This window comes from Gavia stellata, chromosome 5 (assembly GCF_030936135.1).
Source record: "Gavia stellata isolate bGavSte3 chromosome 5, bGavSte3.hap2, whole genome shotgun sequence".
NCBI classification, from domain to species: domain Eukaryota; kingdom Metazoa; phylum Chordata; class Aves; order Gaviiformes; family Gaviidae; genus Gavia; species Gavia stellata.
The window spans coordinates 3224965-3246466 of record NC_082598.1 but is presented as its reverse complement, the minus strand read 5'-3'; the positions used below and the strand labels follow the sequence as shown (position 1 = coordinate 3246466).

Genomic DNA, 21502 nt, shown 5'->3' with positions numbered 1-21502 from the left:
TTCCCAGAATCTTAGGGAAAAATATTAGGGAACTGGGTCGAGACAAAACACTTAAAAGAATACATCACTAGCGGGAAACTGCTATCTGAGTTATCTATTACGCCAAGCTCCACAGCAAGCATGATGGGCAATAGACATGTGCTTTAGAGGCAGCCAGAGCTTGTCTTACTTCTTTCCGAGACGGAAGTATGAGGGGCAGAAATTGGCAATACTTAGGAGAAAAGCAGAGCGGTCATGGGGACCACAAGGCAGAAGCTGGTGCTACTGAAGCGTGTGGGCAGGGGAAAAGTGGTAGACATGGATCCAGAGGACAGCAGGGCTGATAGTCCTGGTGTTTGGAAACAGCTTGGCTAAGCATGGGAGTGGCTCAGACTAGCTGAGATCAGTTATTCAGCCTCAGGGTTCACGCTTTGACCACTACCAGGTACTTCTAAAATTGTACAACTTTCTCAGAAGGGCAGCTGTGGAATAATCAGTCCCCTGGAAGTTCGTCCCCTGGAATTTTGTTCAAGTTGCTTTACAAGTCAAAGTCTCGGACCATGCTACATATCCTGGTGTTGTAGTACTGACACTCTCCTCATCCATTTCAACTTCTGAAATTCAGGAGCCTTCTACTGAAGAGAAGGAAACAGGAGGGAGTTCAGAAGATAAAGGATTTTTTAGCAGGATAACCCCCCAAAGGTAAATGTACATTCTACAAAAGATCTCATGGATACAACCTACGTGTGTAATGTATGGAAAAAACTTTAAAAATTGCTTTATCCTGCCTTCATACCCCAACATGAAGGAAAAACTGTCTTCTCTTTTAAAACATTATCAGCAACACGCTCGACTTACACAACCTGTGCTTAGAACAAATTAAAATAAATCTGCTCACTACAAACCAGTGACACAATTTCCACGCACATTTAAGTATCCCCAAAAATTCACACTGAAAGCTGGGAGCTATGCTCCCATGGGACAGCAATTATTCAGTAAAGGATTGTGCAGAACACATTGGTCCTTGCCTCCAGAAGCACGTTGCAAAGCTACCATACAACTTGCTCAAGCACCAGAGAGCACGAAGCTCGTTCCTAGTTCTTAGCCAGTAGCACTGATGCCCAGAATACACAAAGCAGCTCTGAAATAAGTTTGCCTCCCTCACTGATGAAAAGTATTCAACAAAAGCATTTCAGTTGCACAGTACCTGTTTTTCTGGGTCACTCCTGCTAACACACACCTTCACATGCATAGTTGCGAAATCTTTAATTGTGAAGCACATGTAAATTTGTATAATTAGAATAAAATTGTATAATTTTACACAACAGTTGCAAAATGAGTTGCTGATGTCTTTCACTTTCTGCCCTGCTGGTTACAGCTGTCAGGCAGGCAGGCAGCGCTAACAAGCATAATGGAACAGCGGCCCAGTAGGTTGAGAAATCTCCTTCGTTAAGAGACACTCAAAGTTTGGCTGGTCAAGGTCCTGAGCAACCTGCTCTAACTGGACATGGGTTTGAGCAGGACAGACCAGATGGTCTCCAGAGGTCTCTCCCAACCTACATTATTCTATGATTTTGTGATAACCAAACTTCTCCTGTCAGACACCAAGCAAGCAACCCCCAAAATTTCTCTTGCAACTAGGTACAGCTCCTTCCTTCATATACCTGCACTTAAACAGCTCCCAGATGAACTAAGGGCCAACTTTACCAGCTATGTTTGTCAACATAACAAATTGACCAAACAACTGTCACTATGGCATACAGCAGTAGCAGATCCACTACCAGGAGATTGGGTTTCGTTTTGCCCTAGACTTGACCGTGGGTGGGTGCTTGCTGCTGCATGTGTGTATTGATGTTTGGAGAAGTTTTCACTTCTGCCAAGCACGTAGGAGAACAAAGCTGGGATCTACAGTTGAAATAACTGAGTGTTACTGTAATTCAAACAAAATGAAGAAACAAAAAAACAAATTAAAAATGTATGCAATAGTAATGAAAGCCAAAGGGAGTTCTGCTGATCACAGAACTTACATAGAAGCAATCTCCAAGACAAACTTGGTTCAAAATTTCCATCTCTAAATACAACCAATCCCACCTGTCGTTCTTCCTCGAGACGTATTCTCTCCTCTTCTTTCCGCCTTTCCTCCTCTCTTTTTGACTCAAGTTTTTTCCGTTCTTCTCGTTCTGCTTCTTCAGCCTAAAAAAAATAACCATTATGCAAGCCAAGCCTTACTCCTCCTGAATATACGTTTTTTAATTTCATACTGTGATACCATGGGGGGGTTTCTTACTATCTTCTGAGTTGCATCTTCAGAAAGAAACAGTAAAGAGAATAAGAAAAAAGTCATTATCATTTAACTCCCCCCCCTCCAATCCTCAGCATAATTAACATTATGGTAAGTTTAGAAATTACCCATCTTACTTGCATTGTGTATATCTCAATAAGGGTTTAAGCTTGGTAAATGCATATGAGCTTATTACTATAGTGATATTAAGTGATATTGTGTCATGGCATTCCATTTCTCCTCACTTAAAATTTAGTTGGAATGGACTCTAAGGAGAGGGGAAAAAAAGGAGAGGGGAATATAAACTTTTCAAAATGAAGTACATTCAAATTTATCATTAACCTGGGCTGAATTTCTTGAAGAAAAAGTTGTACTGGTCCCTTCAAATCATTTTACCATTTGTTTTTAAACGAGACTTAGGAAAGAGATTGTTTCAAAAAGGAAAAAAAAGCATAAAAAGGGTGTTTAGTATATCGTTTGGAGATATTTTTTTTTTTTAAATTTTTTCTTCAGTCTCTTCAGTATACTTAAATTTGAAAATGTATTAAGAGAACAAGCAGAAGACATTCAAACAGAGGATTTGTGGCTTTGAATGTTTCAAAAAAAGACCTAACCAAGGAATTTATCTGTCTACATGGGAAAATAAAAATCAGCATGTTTTAAAATGAAACAAAAGATTCCTCACTCCACCAACCGATGCTTATCTAACTTCATTCAACTTTGCTCAAATTTTCCACAAAAAAGAGGCTAATTAAATAGAATGAATATGGAAAATAATGACAAAATGGTTAAAGCATAGAGTGAGTGAGACAGAAGGATCGTAATGGAAGTTTATATATAAACATAATAATCAAGTTTATTACCAACTGCCCTATCTACAGGGCATATCACTACAGTGTAAAGCAGAAACTGGATTTAAACACCCGGTAACACTAAAATTCTCAAGATTGGCTTTGTTTGGACCCTCTAAACATTAGAAATGTTAGTAGTTTCATAAACCCTGTCTTTTTGTAAGTGTCAAGTCCACCCTGCACTCCAGCCTCTGTTATGCAAAGGCTGTTTGAGTTTTAGCTACTTCTTGCAACCCCACGTTCCAAGTTACAGAACAATACAGAGTTTGCAAAAAATATATAGAACAACTAAAAGGATTTAATGTATAACCTGCTTCCATCCATGAGCACACTTCAGAAAGTAAGTTTCAAAAAACCTGTTGCTTCCCTGGAATTAACAGCAAAATGCTGGGCAAAACTGAAAAAATGCAACAGTATTTAAGTAAGTACTTTCACACACAGATTTAAGAGAGAACAACTGAAAAGCTACAGTGTGTTTGCTCTGCATACTTGGTCTCTGTTTAAAGGCCAAACTTCAACCAAAATCTGACTGCATCATAGATTTCAGTGCATTGCGGGGTCTGCTTTTCATCTCCCCCAATCCATAAAAACAATAAACATGGCTAAATATAGATAAACCCATAGAAAGTTTTTGCACCATGAGAGCACATGAAACACCACTCAGAACCACCCACAGTTTTGGTCACAGACCCAGGGTTACAACAATGCTATGTGGGCTTGAGTGTATTTTTAAGGGGAGACGGTACTGACATTAAGCTGCAAGCCAGTGGAAACATCCAATAAAAAGCATTCAAGAGTTTAACTCCTCTCTCCTCTCCACAAGAATACCAGAGAATCTAATGGGAAGAAAATGAGACACCATTTTCCTCTTGGGATACGACATAAAAAGCTGAATTTACATTTTTAAAACAAAAAGATGACTGTTGTAGTGATGATGCTGCCTTTGCCTTCCCAGGGTGTCTGTCATCACCAGTTCTTTGCTGAGAGCTGCTATTCAGGCTCTGCTCTGGGCTCTATACGTGGCAGGAAATGCTTACCTCTCTCTGTGCTTTTCTGGCTTGTTTCTCTTCTAATTTCCTCTGCTTCTTTGCTCCGATTTTCCCAGACACCTGAAATTCTGGCACCTCCTCAGCATCATCTTCCTCTGCAACATTGCGTAAATGACAAATTTTAAATCGGCTGTAAAAAGTCCCTTCGAGAAACTTCACTGCTTCCTAGGAAAGCAGCAGCAGATGAAAAGGCGACACACATACATTTCAGACAAGACCTATTAGATGGAAAAAGGCAAAAAAAAAAAAAAAAATCACACAAGACTGCCAAAGCCACAGAGTAGAAGAAGGCAAACACACACTCAAGTGAAGTCAGAAGTAAAAGTTTACTTGATCTTTGGAAGGAAGGCTTTTCATAAACATTTCCTGCTTTCCACAATTAAAAGATATACTTTCTCTTATAGATAAATTGTGCTAATGGTTGTCATTATGTAACTGCTTAACACCCACCTGCAGAGACTTTCTTCCCAGTTACCTCTAAGCTCTGCACAACAGACATCCATTAAAAAGTGGGATTCAGAGGCATGCCACTCATCCACTAGTTCTAGTCTGATATAACCAACCTTTAAGGAAGGAGGAGAAAAAAAAAGGAATCCCTAAAATGTAAATCATGGGCTTGACTGCAATAAAACTACATGTAAATAGTTCCCTGCTGTATGACAGTTGGTTGTTTATAAAAAACGATTTCTGCAACTGTGAAATGTGAAAGCGTCATGCTCAAATGGTGTGCAAATGCATTATATTTCTGCTCGCCCAGGGGCTAAGTAAGACTAGAGAGCTTTTAAAGACTGCCATTTCCTCCCCCCTCCCCACCCCGGACCAATGTCTCATAAATATTTGGCTGCTTTATTAGCTAATCTAAATCAGTCCTTGATCCTACAACAAAAGTACTGTGGATTCACCTCAACACTCAAAGAGAAATCATTAACTCACTTCATGAAACACTACACAATACATAGAGATTCATGCGTCTGAATCAGAAGACAGAATCAAAATGAAAGATCTTTATCACATGGATCCCCTTTTTGGGTAAAGTAATTTATACTTTGAGCATCCACAGTGTTATGCTTGATGTTGACTTTGGATCCACATCCCTGAAGTCCGCTGGGTAATCTGAAGAATGGCACTACCAGCTCCTGCGATTTTCCTGAAATGCAGTGTTTATTTAAGGAGGGAGAAGGGGAGAAGTGTGCAGGGGAAGTTCTTCCTCCATTAGGTTTTTCTCCCCCCCAGTAATTAGGGCTAAAAGAAATTCCCCACTCACCCAACCCCTGAGCCCTTGGTTTTTAAGCCTAGGCTAACAAGAAGAGAAAGCCCATCATGTTTGATAACCAGTTTCATGAGAGCCTGCAGCAGTTGTACCTGGAGCTGACTGTACTGTGACAAGCACCAGAATTGCTTTGGTAGGGCTGGCAGCAGAATGTTCTCTGTCGGGCGCTCTCTCCAGAGAGCCTGGTCCCCTTTTCTGGGAACCCAAAAAAGCTGCTCTTAAAGGAGCATATGGATGAATGAGACCCACCCTTCTTTTATATGTAGAATTAGGTTTGAAACACTCTTGTTTTACTAATTCCAATATACAGTATGGTACTATGGTTAAGCCACCGAGACACATCACCAGAAACAAATGCAATTGAGAGCTGTGTAGGTGGCTCTCAAATAACTTAGCTGTTTTCAGGATATGGAAGTTAACATGAGGCAGGCTTGCTGAATTGGGCTTCAGAGAATTACTTATATCTGATTACTGAGATGATCAAAAGGGTTCCCCCTTCCTACACCACACAAAAAGAGAGCAACAGGGGACACTTGGACGTGGCACAGTTGCTTCTACAATTTTGCTGAAGCTTAAAATAACTACCGGGACAAAGGCAGTTCCAAACACAACGGGTGAGCAACCCAGCATTAGCAGTTATTACTCAAAAATTAACAGTTCAGTACTGGTGCTATTCTTTAGAAAATGATTTCTAGAAAACACCACAGGTATAAAACACCATCTGCGACACTATTCAACCTGAGGCTCTGAGTGCTTCTCAGATGTCATCTACATTAAGAGCACCTGAGCCAGAGGTTAGGCAGAAATCTAGCAAGGCTTTCAAAGCCTTTTTCCAGTCCTGGATCAAACATGCCCTTGTTCAGCAGCATTTGCTCTCCTCCCCTTTGAAGCATCTGATGTGATCCCTTAAGTACCACTTCCTCCAAGCTTTTTCTAGTGCATGGAATTACAGCCAACAAGAGACAGTGATGCAGATGCAGCCCATGATTCAGCAGAGCTTTAAAGGTCAACAATGCACTAAACCTGGGTGCAATTAGTATGTGCTAAATAAACCTGAACATGCTGACAAGAATATAAGCAAATGGTAAAAGGATTTGCTGAATCAATTGGTTATTATAGCAGAAGAGCTGCACCAAAAGCAGAATGGATGCTGCACACAGCCAGTTGAGTTGTTGGGTTTTTTTTTTTGTTTGGGTGTTTTGCTTTTTTTTTTTTTTTTTTAACATAAAAAAGCACTATTGTTTCAGCAGCTTTTAACAATCACTTTTCACATACTCATAGCTGTCAACACTAGCAGACCTGATGGGGGGTGGTGGTGTCAGTCCATGGGACCATGCACTCCATCTGCCCCTGTGCTTCAGATGTGATGCAAGATGTTCAGTTAATTGTGCTCACTTCTTGTGAAAGCAGTTTATCATCACCCAAAGCACTAGAGTTGGCCAGCCTGCGTACCATACTTGGTTGGGAAACCTAACAACATCAGACATCATTGTACAGTTGAAGCTGAAAATGTATTTTTGTTTGAAGGCTGATCTTCTGTGGTGCTCTGTACCGTTTATCTGATGTCTTAAAACGTGGCAGTTCTGGGACGTATGTAGGATTGTGGCAGGAAAGGGAGAGAAGTTTAGTGCTCCAAACTTGACACAAGCAGTTTTTCAGTAGTGACTTTCCCTAACTGCTTACCGTACCACAGGACACAAAAGTCCTGCTCCCACTTCACGATACGGTGCTGATAAAGAACACCAAACCTCAAGGCACACAGGACCGTCTTCACCTAAGCTGCTTGGATGTGACATAACGGGACCGCTTTCAACCAGAGTCACAACCTTACCAACATGTTCTGGCTCATCTTTACAGAGTTCAGCATAATTATACCAACATTTCCAGAGCTTGCAAAGAACTCCCACCAGCTTCCAGCTCTCAGAGACAGAAAGCAGGAACAGTCTGACTTTCAGTGACGCTTTCACACCACTTTACATATTCTGCTTTACACAGACACGGGGTTTGCTCAGCTAGCCAGCCGAGAGGTAGCTTCAGGAAATCTTAGCTTTTCCTTAATGTTTTGAACATACTGAGAGGCAGGACAACAGGAAACAGTTAATAATCACACAGAGGTTTGAATCCTTGAAATTTACAGACTACTTTTTAAAAATACTTCCCAATACCATTAGAAAGTGTGCTGGAGTGCTGATGTTCTCTAGCAGGACAGGAATTTACCAGCTACTGTGTACAGAATATGCAAAAACTCCAAGTGAAACAACCTGCATCATATATTTTAGCTGCCCTTGTCATCTATGTTAAAGGGTCCGTCTTGCCTTCTTTTAAGTTTTGGAAGTGAAGCAAATGGATTCCTATCCACGAAAAAGGATGCAAGCTGCACAGGGGCTACTCACAAAAAGTCCTTTAGGCATGACTAGCTGCTTTATTTACTATTTATGCAGCACCTAACAAAAGGAGTAAGAGAAAGCGAGGGGAAGATGCCAGGCAAAACAAACAGTTCATCCTGAAGGCAGAAGACATATGTGTGTTATTAACATTGAATAGATGTACCACACCAGCCACTGGAAAGGAACCGGTCCACCATATGGAAAGGTGTGGGCATTCATGAGTAACACAGCCCTGCGGTGGTACAGTCATAACAATTTTTAATATTTTTTTTTTTTTTTTAAATTTGGTAGCGATCTAGTTTAGGAACCAAACGAGACATTGGCGTGTTAATCTGAAGCCACAAAAATCAGCCTGCATTTAGGACAGAAAAAGGACAGCAAACAAAGGACATTAGTCCTTTTGAGCAGAAGTCAAACAACTTGAAGTTTTTTTTCTCGAATAAAGCCATATGGCATAACTGAGAAACCACACACCTACCTCTTCCACACACCATCTGCGCTTGAAATGTCTCAAGGGCAGACACACATTGTGGATACTTTGATAACACTAAAGTCACTTTCTATATGAATAGTAGCAAGTCAAAATTAACTTTTGATTCACTAGTTAGGATATTAGTAGTCAAAGTTTAACTGTACTAGAAAGGTTTTCCTACTGATTAAGCATTAAAACTATTTCAACTACTACATCAATTAATATAGCTCTATTACCAGCTGTTTCACAAGAACAGCAAAGGACCACATCAGTGTTTCTACATTTATAAATTTTCCAGATCTTTCATCACACCAGAGTATGGGGAGACGCAATGTTTCATGCGAGGTAGAGAGTCTACCCAGAAAAAGTGCTTCTCATATCGGCAAATTTCTGCAAAAACACATTCTTCACTAAGTTATGCACAGTATCCATCACTGAGTGGGGATAAAAAATTATTTTTTATATTCCCCCCCCACCCCCCCACAAAACTGGCAGAAAACACTCATGCAAGATTTTTTTAGATGCAAGATTTGAATGCTGGACTTAAATGCTACACAAAGCAATAACAGGCATTTTAAAATGCCCAAATATTGTCTTTTTTTAAACTTCTAAAACCTTTTTTGTTTTGTGCCTTCTTCCTCAATAGTGATTAACACTTATAAAGGAAAACATGAGATTCTGATCTCCAAGTCTTGTCAAGCAAAAGAGGAGAGGAACTTAGGAGTTAATTTATGTTGGAACCATTAACTTCTTGTTATCATTTTTTATTTTACAAGCTAGAGCACTCAGACTGTCAAAAGCTGTTGGCTTTATCATTACTGATTCTGTGGAAGTAAAGTAAATTTAACCTGACGTTCACTGTACCGGATGTTCCCACACCTGTGCTCAGATGTACAGGTCTAAAAGCTCAGAGAAAAGGCATGCAGATGTTGGGGTACTTAACCTTTTGCAGTCCCATGCTGTTGCCAGAAGTAGAGAGCCTATAGTTTGTACCAGTTAGGAATAAAGGCCGTTGACCAAACCAGATTATTTCTTTGATGCAGTCCTTACTTTCTGTTTGTTAAGAAAAAAAATCAAAATGTAATATTCCACACAAAATCCCATTTTTTGGCAACACTTTTTGCAATAAGTCAGAGAGGTCATTTGTTTGCAGGATGTGGAAGTGAGCACCTTTCAAAATGAAACCTTTGAAAGCATTCCCTGGAAACATACAGGGCTGCTTAGGCTCTCCTGGCATGTCCTTCTCTTTTGCCTCGTTTCCTTCTCTGTCTAGCTCAGCCTCATCCACAACACCCACCAAAGCCTTCCACCCAGAGGGTTGCCCAGTGGTCTTTGTTTTGCCTGGTGGTTTGGAGATTGCTATCATTTCTGAGAGAAGTCTGTTTCTCTGTAACTACCCTAACTCATGATGTGGTGACACCCACCAGTTTCAGCCAACAAAAATGCCGCCCGCGCCAAATCAACAGCAGCAAGTTTTCGTCCAAGACACTACTCCAAGTGACAGCAAACCTGGACTGCAAAGGCTGCGTCCTACTCACCAACTGACTGAACAACCCTGGAAAAGGCACTTTGCCTGTGCATGCCTCTGTCTCTCCGCAAACTCTTTGTATCGTGTGCTGAGGCAGGCAGGTTTTCTCACTACATGTTTGTACAAAGTCACTGTCGGAAATAATGTATAACAGTCCTTCAGGCAAACAGACATTTGCCTCAGATCATCCTCCTCGTTATTTTTACCACAGGGGGATCAAGGCGACCCAACCATACTCGCCATAAGTTCATCCCTGCAAGTTTCTAGTCACTTGATAGGGAATTACAGTACTAAAACCTTTATACAAACATCAGATTGGCTGGGTAACTTTCTGCTCCCAGCTACAGAAAAATGTAGCGTCAAGAGAAGTACCTACTTCACTGCAGAGCTCTTTGCAGTGTTCAGGGCCCAATGAGCAGGTTTGGAAGTGCAAGCTCAACTCAAGAATAACTTGATAATCGGACGATTGCTTTTTCCACGCACAACCAGCAACCAAATAAAAGTTATCAACAAAACTTCTTTACGTGTACCCAAAGGCGATCAAAGTCCAAGTGGATGCACTCAGAGCATCAGTCAGGCAAAAACAAGAGCCACAGACACCCTCCTCAGTCAATAAATAAATGGGATCTGAAACTGGAAAATTACTAATGCTATTTATTCACACTACCCCATGCCCCAAACAACCCTCAACCAGACTCCAATTTATCCCCCTTGCCCCCCGCTTCCTTCCACTGCTTAGCTTGGCCTCTCCTGCCCTAAATGATTAATGCCCGAAATCCACACAGATTTATGCCTTGCAGTCAGTTTATTTTTGTCTTGGCTGTAGCTAGCCCCACAAAGCCACTTCTGTCTGGGTTCAATTTAAATTAAGATACAACAGAGCTAATTAAGTCTGCTAGCTGGCATATCAGAAGCAACCTAACCACATGAATACAGAAGTCTCCTTCCAGACTTGTTTTCCACAGGGAAAGGCATCAGCACCCTGCTACAATGTGCAGAGCAGATGTCCTCTGAGGCACGGACTTTAACAACAGGCACGTAGATCGCACTGGGGGCTGCATGAAAGACAGTAGTGTTACGACTAGAGTTAAGTTGGGCAATATAAGCCAAACCAACCCATTTTTCTAAAGCCAGCCTGGAAGTCACGCTGGTGGAACACAGCTCAGGGGTCTCAGTCATTTTGAGAATTACTTTGTCACCAATGAAAAATACCTCCCCCAGCAATCTTTGGTCATCGGAGGGTATTAATAGATGTTGATATTCTCGTAACAGATGACCTCCTTTGAGTACTCAACTAACCACTGAAAAACATTACTCAGGCAGACCGAGCCTGCGTAGGCACCCGGCTAGCAGGCCTGCCCCCACAGCACAGCGCAGCCCACATGGAACCCGTGAACAAGGAACCTACGTAGGTGGCGTGGGTCGCAGTTCTGGTAGGAAAGTCAAGGCATTTAGTGCTTCACCCTTTATCTTCTGTCTGCCAATCTGCAAGTAATTTAGGTGTCTCACCCCACCTCACCGAGCTAAAGGAAGAATTATAACCTGGTTTAGCTCCACTGGCAATGGGTGTAGATTTGAGTATTCAAAACAATCATTTACTCTCCTTGTCTGTATTAAATGACTCCTTATCCAGACTTGCAAGTAAATAAGATTAAGATTTCAACTACAGAAGGGAGAATTAAAAGTTATCAAAGCTCTGATCCTAGTGCCACAATTAGTTTTGTTTCCCCCCACCATTACTCTGTGAGAGATTTGAGTACTGGCACAACACAACAACTTAGCACAGACAGCAGAAACTGCGGGCTACTATTTTACCCTTGAAGCTTTCTTTCTCATTCTGGAATTGAAATCTGATTGTTCAATGGAAAACAGAAAACCCTCATGCTAACCACAGCTCCAAAGCCTGTGAGTGTTGCTTTGAGACCATTTCCTAGAGTCAGCAGAACTGGCTCCCGACAGGCGGAATACTTTGGTGGTAACACCAGTTCCTACCTGACTCCACTTCTATGTCTGTAAGGGTAACATAGATAGAGCCAGGGCGTCCTTACGCCCTTCCCAAGTTCAGTGCTAGAAATCTTGCAGCAATGGGTGGGTGTTATGCCTGCACCAAGCTGTGGCAGAAGTCAGAGTGACACAGAGCAGGATCAGGTAGCTTTGCTCAAAGCTAAAGGCAGGCCCAGAGTGGAAATTCCACACACAGAACAGAAACTTACTAGCAAAACATTTCAACAAATTTAACAATATTTTAACAACGAAAAAAAAATACACTTCAGTTGCAGATGTTCAGAAGCCTTCTAAAGCAACAAGAACATTTACAACTCAAGACTGAAGAAACCAGACTGGCTTGTTTTCAGTGTTTCCATCTACATTGCCAAATAACTTTGCTGTTCAGCCCCAGGTGCCCCAAAACGGGTCCTGCATTGCCTGGGACCGTACATCACTGCATGCATTCTGGGCTCTCTTTCCATGCAAGTCAACTAATTTTTGTAACACAAAACTCTGCTGTGGGGATAACTTGCTATTTCAACAGGTTCAAATGGAGGCAGTTATTAGACAGAACTGCTCAACATTGCAATGACACAGAGAAAACGCACATGGCCCTCACGCAAAGGAGACAAATCCAAGAGATGATTCCAGGCCTATGGCACATGCCCACAGAGTGGGCTCTGAAACACGTAACACATCCTTCTCTAAGGGGAAAAAACCCCAAAGCCCACACTAATACAGGTAGCTCAGGGCCAGGCTAAGGGCTTTGCAGCACAGACGCAGCCAGTCCATGACAGAGGGGTGCTAATCCCAACTAATATGGCCACTAGTCATTCTGCACCTCAGTGCTGGGGAACCAGGGACAGATGCTTCTCTCTACAGCTATACTGCCGAAGTCTATGCTCAGTCTCCAAAGGCTTTGGTGTTACTGTTGTGCAGCAGTGCTTAGGCACTTGGAAAGACCATCCCAGAACATGAATAAAAACGCACACAGAAGCACAAAACAGAAGCAAAGAGCAAGAAGTTCTTTTAATTTGAAAAAGAAATTAAAAAAACCCAAATAAAACAGGAATGTCATTTCAAAGAAAGCTTCATGCAAGAGCCGCAGCACTTGCATCTGATGTACAGTAAGCTGCAAAGGAATTATTTAAAGCCCAATGACACAGATTCTTCTATTGCTAAAGTGACAAAGTAAGATAAGCCATTTCCTTTGACAGCTTCACTGTCGTCTTTCGGCACTCAAACTTTTGATGTTTGGAGTTTAAGGCAAAAGATTTTTAGTTTCCATTTTCTTTCCAGGATGTTATCACATGAAAAGAAATAACCGAAGTTGAAAAGTTCAGACCTGTCAATTTTCTGTTTGTGAAACTGTTGAACATAATTAGCTTGAATAGCACGTTTACCTGCCAACGTGAGCACAAGACACTTTCTACAAACTGCAAGACAAGAAAAGCTGAAGAAAATGCACGTAGCTCCTAATCAAGGCATCACATAGATGTGTGCTCACTGTTTCTCACCTACTGCAGACCAAAAAGACACCCTGATCTCCACTGCCACCTCAAGTGAAGCAAAGCCCACTTTTATCAATACTTCAGCAGAAACTCTGAATGTTTAACCCACAATCTGAAAGTAGAAGGAATCCAGTTAGGTGAATCATGGTGACATAATCTCTTTATTACTAAAGATAGTAATGTGTGAAGTTTCACCAGCAAAGGGAATGAGGCTTGCAGGGTGTAGAAAGATGTTATTTATCACCATATTCTTGTCTACAACCACACCACAGAAGTATAGCACAGGAACAGAGGACTCGTTGTCAACACCCTGCTGGCAGTAAGACAAAATGCTACAGTCTGTGGTGATCTCCAGCTAATCGGCTTGATTCTGATCACCACCTGGATGGCTTCTCGGAAAGAAAACTCCAGATTTTGCAGAGATTATGTTGGGGAATTAATGCTTCCCACCAATTTGCAAGAAACCAATACTTTACTACAGCTCGTTATCCTAGTGCAAGGTGCGGATTCTGTTAGCCCAAATTTAACCTGCATGGCTAAGCAGGAAATACAACAGGCAGTTTCTAGGACGTAAGTGAAGAATATGTTGTGATGCACTGTTGGCACAACAAACTGCCACAATTCACCACAGAAGGCGGTTGACACTTCAGTTAAAAGTAAGTGGTGTCTAGAGACAAGTGATAAAGCATGGAGAGAGGTTGGATAGTTGAATAGATTATAGACAAGCTGTAAATAATTCACAGTCAGCAAAACTGAAAAACTTATCTCGGGAGCCAACCGCACCCCTTCACCAACCTTAACATCTGCTGTTAAGGTCCGTTTCAATGTTTGCAAGATGAACTGAACCAAAAATTACCTTCCACCCAGTCTTCCGCCTGCTGCGCTCTCCGCTGGGCCATCATCCGGTTTCCCATGTTCCTCCGGCGCCTTGGCATCCCATCTCCCCGCTCTTCAGCATGGGGCCGAGGCCTGACCACTGCTGCTGCCGCCGCCACATTTTGCTGGTGTTCCTCATCAGCTGCAAAAGGGAAATGTAATTGATGAGAGATTTGCCATCTCTGCTTGCTGCAGTTGTCCTTTTGCAATCAGAAGTGCAATATCAGTGTTGTTTTCCAATTGAGAGAATGCCTCCCCACTCTCATGCGGGTTTTTTCCTGCATGGCAGCAGATATGTGCAATTTGCTTTCCCATGATTAAGCGGGATCATGCACTGGAACCTGCTTACTTGTGTACAATGCTCTGTCCAATGGAAATGTTATCCTGACAGCAGTCTCCTTTGCAATAGCATATAGATCATCATAAAGAAAAAGCTACAGCTATGTGCTGCTAATATTATTTGATCTGACACAAAAAAACCCCAAAATATCACCACACCACAAAACAAAGACACACCCCCCCCAAAGTGCTCAAAAAATATTACTTAATCTAATGATAATCTATTTTTCCCTTCCAACAGAAAACAATTCACTTTATCTGGCAGGACTAGCAATCTAATCATTTCTGAGTTACCAAAAGGCAAGGATCCAGAAGTACTTTTTTTCCCTTTCTAAAGTATTGGGTTTTTTTTTTTTAATTTATTTTTATTTTGTACTTGTGTAACTTGGAAGTAAATTCATCTGAATTCAAACCTCAGAGCATGCATGTTTGAGAGTAGAATATGTAAATCGTTATACCTGAAACAAAACCCAAATAGCAAATAAGGATTACGAATTACAGCTGTAATACATACAGGGTAACTTCATTCTACCACACTGATTTAAACTGCAGGTCTCCCAACAAACACATGTAGGGCAAGACAGAATACCAAAGGTCACTGCAGCTCGCACTGCCATCCTCTCTGCATATGCTGCAGTTACTAATTAAGATCTGACAAATGAGGAATATCATAACAGAGGAGCAGCTGGGAGACAGCATGGGAGCAAGCAACTGAGCAGTGGGCTCATTTCAGAAGTTCTCCACAGAAAACCCTCTGCCAGTTTTTTCCCTGAGACCTCCATGATCCTGTTGCTATCAACTATGGTAGTCATGGCAAAACAATCAGATAATGGTAAAATATTATCATCCTTGATACCTGCTTTGCATATTCCGTTGATAAGCATAACTGATATTTGTGTATGTTGTTACTTGTTCAATCTCGCAAAGTATTAACTACTACGCCTTAATTCAGGTAAATATTCCAATGGTCTCATGGAAAGCTGCAGAACTACTCATTTACTTAAACTCAGGACACATTTTTTTGTGCTTTTTCGGATCATATTGTGTTCCAGCAGGAGCACAAAATGCTCTCCACACTTTGCCATGTCTCCAGCATCTTCTGATCCAAACAATGCCTTCCTAAAAAAACCCTACTGTTAGCGTATCTATGATCAGAAAATAAGATTCATTATGACTACATCTACATGACGATCAAAGGTGTGCTTGCAGCTCATCTCAGTATATCTCAACTAGCTTCAAAGCAGCTAACTTTGGTACTGATAACAATATAGCTGCAGCAGCACTGAGCTCAGCACAGGCTGCAAAGCAGAGTAATCTGGGGAAGTATTTGGCCAGCAAAGCCATTAGCAGTTCAGGATTGCTACAACAATGATGTTAGCAGTCCCCCAGCGAACTCCAGCACTAACACGCCCCGTGACATTTTGAATTGAGTCACTGCACTATCACACTGCTGTCACCCTCTTGTTCTCATCCACTCCTTTTATCTGTGGACCAAAACAGGTCTATGATAAATTACAGAGTGTAGGCACCAGGTATCCGATCATTTTGCTTCAAGACTTGCCCAGTCTTATTTATAGCATGATAATGCTTATTTTGAATGCTATACAACATGCTATAGAAAAGCATTATACTGCAAAGGCAGATCCGCAGATCACTTACTGGGACACTACTATATGCCAGAAATACTGGTATATAGTCTGCAAAAAGACTTTCTATACAAATGCAGTATTTCTCTTAAGTTCTGGAGATACGCTGCAATTCAAACCTTAGCATCCTTTCACCTGAAAGCTTCAGTGTGTCTCAGTAACTTCCAAAGGTGGTCCTGCACAGTGTTATCAGCTGTGCAGTTCTAGTGCTCATTCATTCTGGGGCTTGCTTTTGGTTCCTGTTGTCCTGCGAAACAGAGACTGTTTTGCATTTTGTGAAAGAGGAATCTATTTATAAGCCACGTACTCATTTCAAACCGAGGTACTTAACCCTCACAGAGACAAATGTGTGAACCAAGCTATCCTGTTTTCTCAATTTAATTCTCTACAGGAGACACGGTAATTCCTCAACGTTGACCAGCGTTAACAGGGCTCAGTAAGGACTAAAATCCCCACCAAACCCAACACATATCATGGTCAAACACAGAAAGCAGTTGTTGGACAATACTTTGGTCATATCTCCAAAACATTCAGACAAACAACTGGTCACCTAGACACTATGGATTGTCTTTTAGCAGGAAAAGATATGCTTTAATGCAGCTTTTTCTTCCCCCCTCCCCTATAGCTTCTGTTTGCAAGGCATTCAGCTGGACAGTCATTTGAAAAATGTGAATGTTAGTCCTTGCATTTCTTCCCATCCTTCATGAGGAGGGGAGAAAAGAATCATTTACTCTGCCTGTAACACACTCATACCTGGCTTACCTGGCTGGTTCTTCAGGGGTCAATGATTTGTCTACATGGCTCAAGAAACATCATTTATTCCAGTATCTAGAAAGTTAGACATGTTCTCTCTCCCTCTGAACTGGAAGTTATCATAGATCGACTAGAGCTGCACACAGCTGGGTGTGACTGGTGGTTTCACAGAATACAGAGGATACACTTAAAAACCCTCTTATTCTTGGAACTGGATCAATTGTCAGACTTGAGGGCAAGAATAATTTTCCCTGGGGTCTGGCTCTGTGGGTTTTTTTCACCTCCTCCTGCAGCACAGGGCGTGGTTTGGCCACTGCACTTACCTGAATACATCTCTCCATTTTCCCGTAGCTGCAGAGGTCTCACACACAAGTGGCACCCCAGGCTAGCCAGTTCATGCAGAGATTAGTCACACAAGGACTAATTAGACTTGATACAGAGACATCTGAGTGAAACTTAGGGACCTACACCACACAGGTGAGACAAGTTGATCCAAGAGTTGCTCAATGGTTTGCAGAATGACAGGCCAGAAGAAATTAATTAGATGAAGCCCTCAAATTAACAGACAATACAAACAAAAAACTAAACAGATGTCTGGAAAATGGACACAGGTTTAGTTTGTATTTTAAGCTGTATGTTCTTTCTGACTTAGCCTTCCAAAAACCAGGCAACACCTCTTTTCTGGGGACAGCAGGGTTACTGCCATGCTGAGAGCAGCTCTGCCTCTGCATTCAGGAAACATCAGCACAGTGCAGAGGCAGCAACAGAGATTATTTCATCTGACTTGTCAGCCAGCACGCAGCAGCAACTGTGAGACTCTGGTTGTACTGTCTCCTTCCCAAGGAGGAAGAGACAGAATTCTGCTCTGAAAGCAGAACTCTTTCCTAAACTGGATGTGAAACACCACTGTTATATCATTGCAAAGAATACTATGAAATCTTTCAGAGCCCAGACTTCCTAGGACCTAATTTTACATCCCCCAGGTAGAAATCTCCTCCTTTACAGAGCTTTGCAAATTTCCACTCGCTCAGAGCAAACACATTTTTTCTTGAGAAGCAATCCTTTGCCTATCACAGCACATTATCTCCAGTTATATCAGATAAGCAAGTCCATCAGGGTGACACCTGGGCTGGCAAGTTTCGAGGCAGTCCAGCAAGACGCAGCTACTAGTTGGTGAGCTCCCCCATTCTGCACGAACGCGGCGAGAGCTCCACCTGCTGCACCTTCACACGTTAGTGGTACTTCCCACCACGCTGGCAGCATCCAGCATCTTCTACCTTCATGCTAACCCAACCTGTGAAATTCAATGAGAAAGTGATTCAAAATGCAACAGGTGGAAGTATGCTTGGCTTCCCTGAGGAGGTGGTTTTGCCCAGTGCAGCTTATCACGTTAGGGCTTGTTCACAAACAGATATGCCAACCATGTATAAACGCCAGCAATGCTACGTTTTTTTCTATTCTCAGCAGAACAAGTCCAGGCATGATCTTGCTGGAAACACTGTGCTGCTCCAATGACCTCTCAAAGGAAATAAAAAGGTACAGGATTTACCTCTTGTGATCCTTAGCTCCCTTCATTATCTAAAGCAGACAAGTCTTGAACGTTTTTAAAAGGGCAATTCCCCAAAAGAGAGCATAAAGAGAAGCTGCTGCCCCTATCCCCAGACACTAAAAAGTGAGAGCTACCACCAGTTCTCTGGGTCAAGCGTCCCTGGTTTCAAACCCTTTCCATGAGACAACACAGATTTACTAGCAGAATTGTAGCAGCTTCCCTTTTCCACGTAAGAAAAGGGAACGGGAAAGCAAATTCCTGCTTAAGACCAAATTTTGCAGATATTAAATACACCACAGCCCCAATGGTTTTGAAGAATAATTTCTGTTGTGTAAGGAGAACAAAGTCATCCCCACAATCTGAAATTCTGGATTTTATAATGACAGAAATCAGTATATTAAGGTAGACATTATCTTAAAACCGCAATAAAGAAAATCAAGACCAATGTGAAAGTGTCAGAAAGATGCCACCGAAAAAGAGGCTTCAAAATGATTACATTATCCTGAATGTAAACTAACTTTAACCAAGCTGCTCAAAAACAGTATTAAAGCTTTTTGAGAATTCAGACCATTTAAAACAATTGTTTGGGCTTCAAGTTAGTTAGAACTTTGTACGCTTAAAAAGAAAAGAAGAAGAAATCCTCCCAAGCCCCATAGCCCCTGATTTACCTAAGTCATGATACAAGTCAAGTTCAGGAAATTATTTATTTCTAGCAGTCTCATTTCTCTACTAAATGCATCACTCACTTTTACCAAAAGCTCAGCTCATTTCATCAGTTTCCAGGCTGTTGAAAAAGACTTAGATCAGGTCTATACAAAAAAAGGTGTGAAAGAAATGTGTTGGAAAATTTAATTATCAGTAAAAACTGCTTTTAAAACAAAGTCCTTACCAGCATACACTCTTGCACTGGCATGACTGCATTTATACTAGAAAGTTTTTTTTCCCATCTTAAAAAAATTATCAAAGCTACTTCCCCCCCAATAAAAAACCAAACCAAAATAACCCCAACCCCAAATCCTAAAACTGGTGTTACGTTGACAAAGCTTCAGTGTTTGTCTTAGGTGAAACACCTGAATTTGAGACCCGCAGCTAAACAACCTCCGTTCTTCCACTGGGAAAACACAACAAGGCTGATAAGTTCACAGCCGCATCTGACTTCTTCCCATAAGAATCAACTCGCACCCACACAAGGTCGCTTCCACCACGGTTTCACGCTGCCGCAGCTGCTGGTCAGCAAGAAAACACTCGTTGTTTGAGGGAGGACTGGAAGTGCTGTATCATCTCCCTATTCCCAGAACTGGACTGCACAGCACCGCACCTAAACCTGGCGTGGCTAGCAAGCCCTCGCCGCGTCAGGCGATGTGGGAAAGGTGCAGAAGCGGGCAATTCCTGTGAAATGCAAGTAAAGCAGGCTGACAGGGGCTGGAGAGGGGCCGGCCTGCCTTTCAGGTCTTATCCCTGAGGGGAACGTTAACCGGCCGTTGCCCAGGGCCTGCCAGGGAGGAGCAGGGCTGAAGACCCGTCTGTCAGCCAGGCCGGCCTGTCACCTCGCGCCCCGGTTTGCAGGAGGAGCCTTAGGGACACCGTCCCTCCGCCCGCCCGGCCCGAGAGCGGGAACCCAGCCAGGCTTTCAACCCCACGGCAAACCCGGCGCCCCTCACCCTGGGACCGCCTCGGGCCGGGAGCCGGCACCGGGCCCCGCCCGGCGGCAGCAGGCCTCGCTGCCCCCCCGGGGCCTGAGGGGCGAGCCCGGCGGGCGGAGGGAAGGGCGGGAGGCCAGCGATCCCGGGGGAACCACCGGGACCCCCACCATGGCGGGTCCCCCTCAGGGGAAGGCCTGAGGCGAGGTGCGCCCCCCCCGCAGTTTCCATGGAGACGCGCCCCCCCCGGGGGGGCCCCTGCCCCTCCCCCGCGCGCCGGACCCCAGTGAGAACAGGGGCGGGCCCGCCTGAGCGCGCCCCGCCGGAACGGGGCGGGGAGCGGCCCCGGGGGCGGGAGGGGAGGCCCGGCCGGGCCAGGCCAGGCCGTGACCCACCTGCCCTCGCCTGGCCGCGGAGGCGGGTGGCGAAGAAGAGGAGAACGGCGAGGAGCGCGGCGGCGGCGGCCAGCAGCGCCGCGTCCATCCTCCGGCCCGGTCCCGCCCACACCGGCCGCAGGGGGGGCGGCACTTGGTACGCCCCGCCCCTCCCCGCCGCAAGGCCCCCGAGCGGGGGCTGCCCTCCCGCTGCCTGCAGCGGGGCGGCACTGAGGCGGGCGCGGCGCGGCCGGGCCGGCGCGGCGGCGGGCAGCCCGCGCGGGGAGGGGGCCTGGCGGCGAGGCGCGGCCGTCAAGGAGCGCCGGCCCCGGGGTGGGCGCGGAGCGGGCGGGCGGTGGGGGAGGCCGCGGGGCCCAGCGCGGGCGCTGGTGCTCCCGGAAGGGAGGTGGAGAGGAGGAATTAAAAACTGTCAGGCAAAACCGCCCGTGAGTGCGGCGTCGGTGGGCCTGGCCGTCGGGCACGGCTGCCGGGGGCGGCTGGTGAGGCGTTTCCCTCAGCAGGAAGCTTGGCCCACGCGTGGCGAGATCTTCATCCGTGACCCTGCACCTAAGTACATGCACCGGGTCCACCCCAGGCAGGCCGCGCTGAGCGCGCTTGCTGTTGGGGTGTCCTTGGCCATGAAGCTTAAGTTACACCTATGAGTAATTTATACCTTTTGCCTTTAAGTCAGGGGTATGTAGGCATGGAGTCAAGCTGAAAGATGGTCAAGCTGAAGCTGCCCAGCTCAACAGCACGTCAGGCAGCTGAAGAAATGATGACCTGACATGGTGGTGTGGTTTAGTCCCAGCCGGCAACTAATCACCACACAGCCGCTCACTCACTCCCCCCAGGTGGGATGGGGGAGAGAATCAGAAGAGTAAAAGTGAGAAAACTCGTGGGTTGAGATAAAAACAGTTTAATAGGTAAAGCAAAAGCCGCGCAAAGAAGCAAAGCAAAATAAGGAATTCATTCACCACTTCCCATGGGCAGGCAGGTGTTCAGCCATCTCCA

General features: G+C 43.9%; 1 protein-coding gene across 1 annotated transcript in view; it reads right to left on the bottom strand.

Moving 5' to 3' along the window:
* The window catches only part of DDRGK1 (DDRGK domain containing 1), a 40503-nt gene extending 19903 nt beyond the window's left edge, over window positions 1-20600 (bottom strand). The window contains exons 1-4 of the mRNA XM_059817828.1: window positions 20513-20600; window positions 14171-14332; window positions 4149-4255; window positions 2071-2172 (exon numbers count right to left, since the gene is read on the bottom strand). Of these exons, the coding sequence (XP_059673811.1) occupies window positions 2071-2172; window positions 4149-4255; window positions 14171-14332; window positions 20513-20600 (459 nt within the window). The remainder of the gene's footprint in view (window positions 1-2070; window positions 2173-4148; window positions 4256-14170; window positions 14333-20512) is intronic.
* Between the last annotated feature and the right edge of the window lie 902 nt (window positions 20601-21502).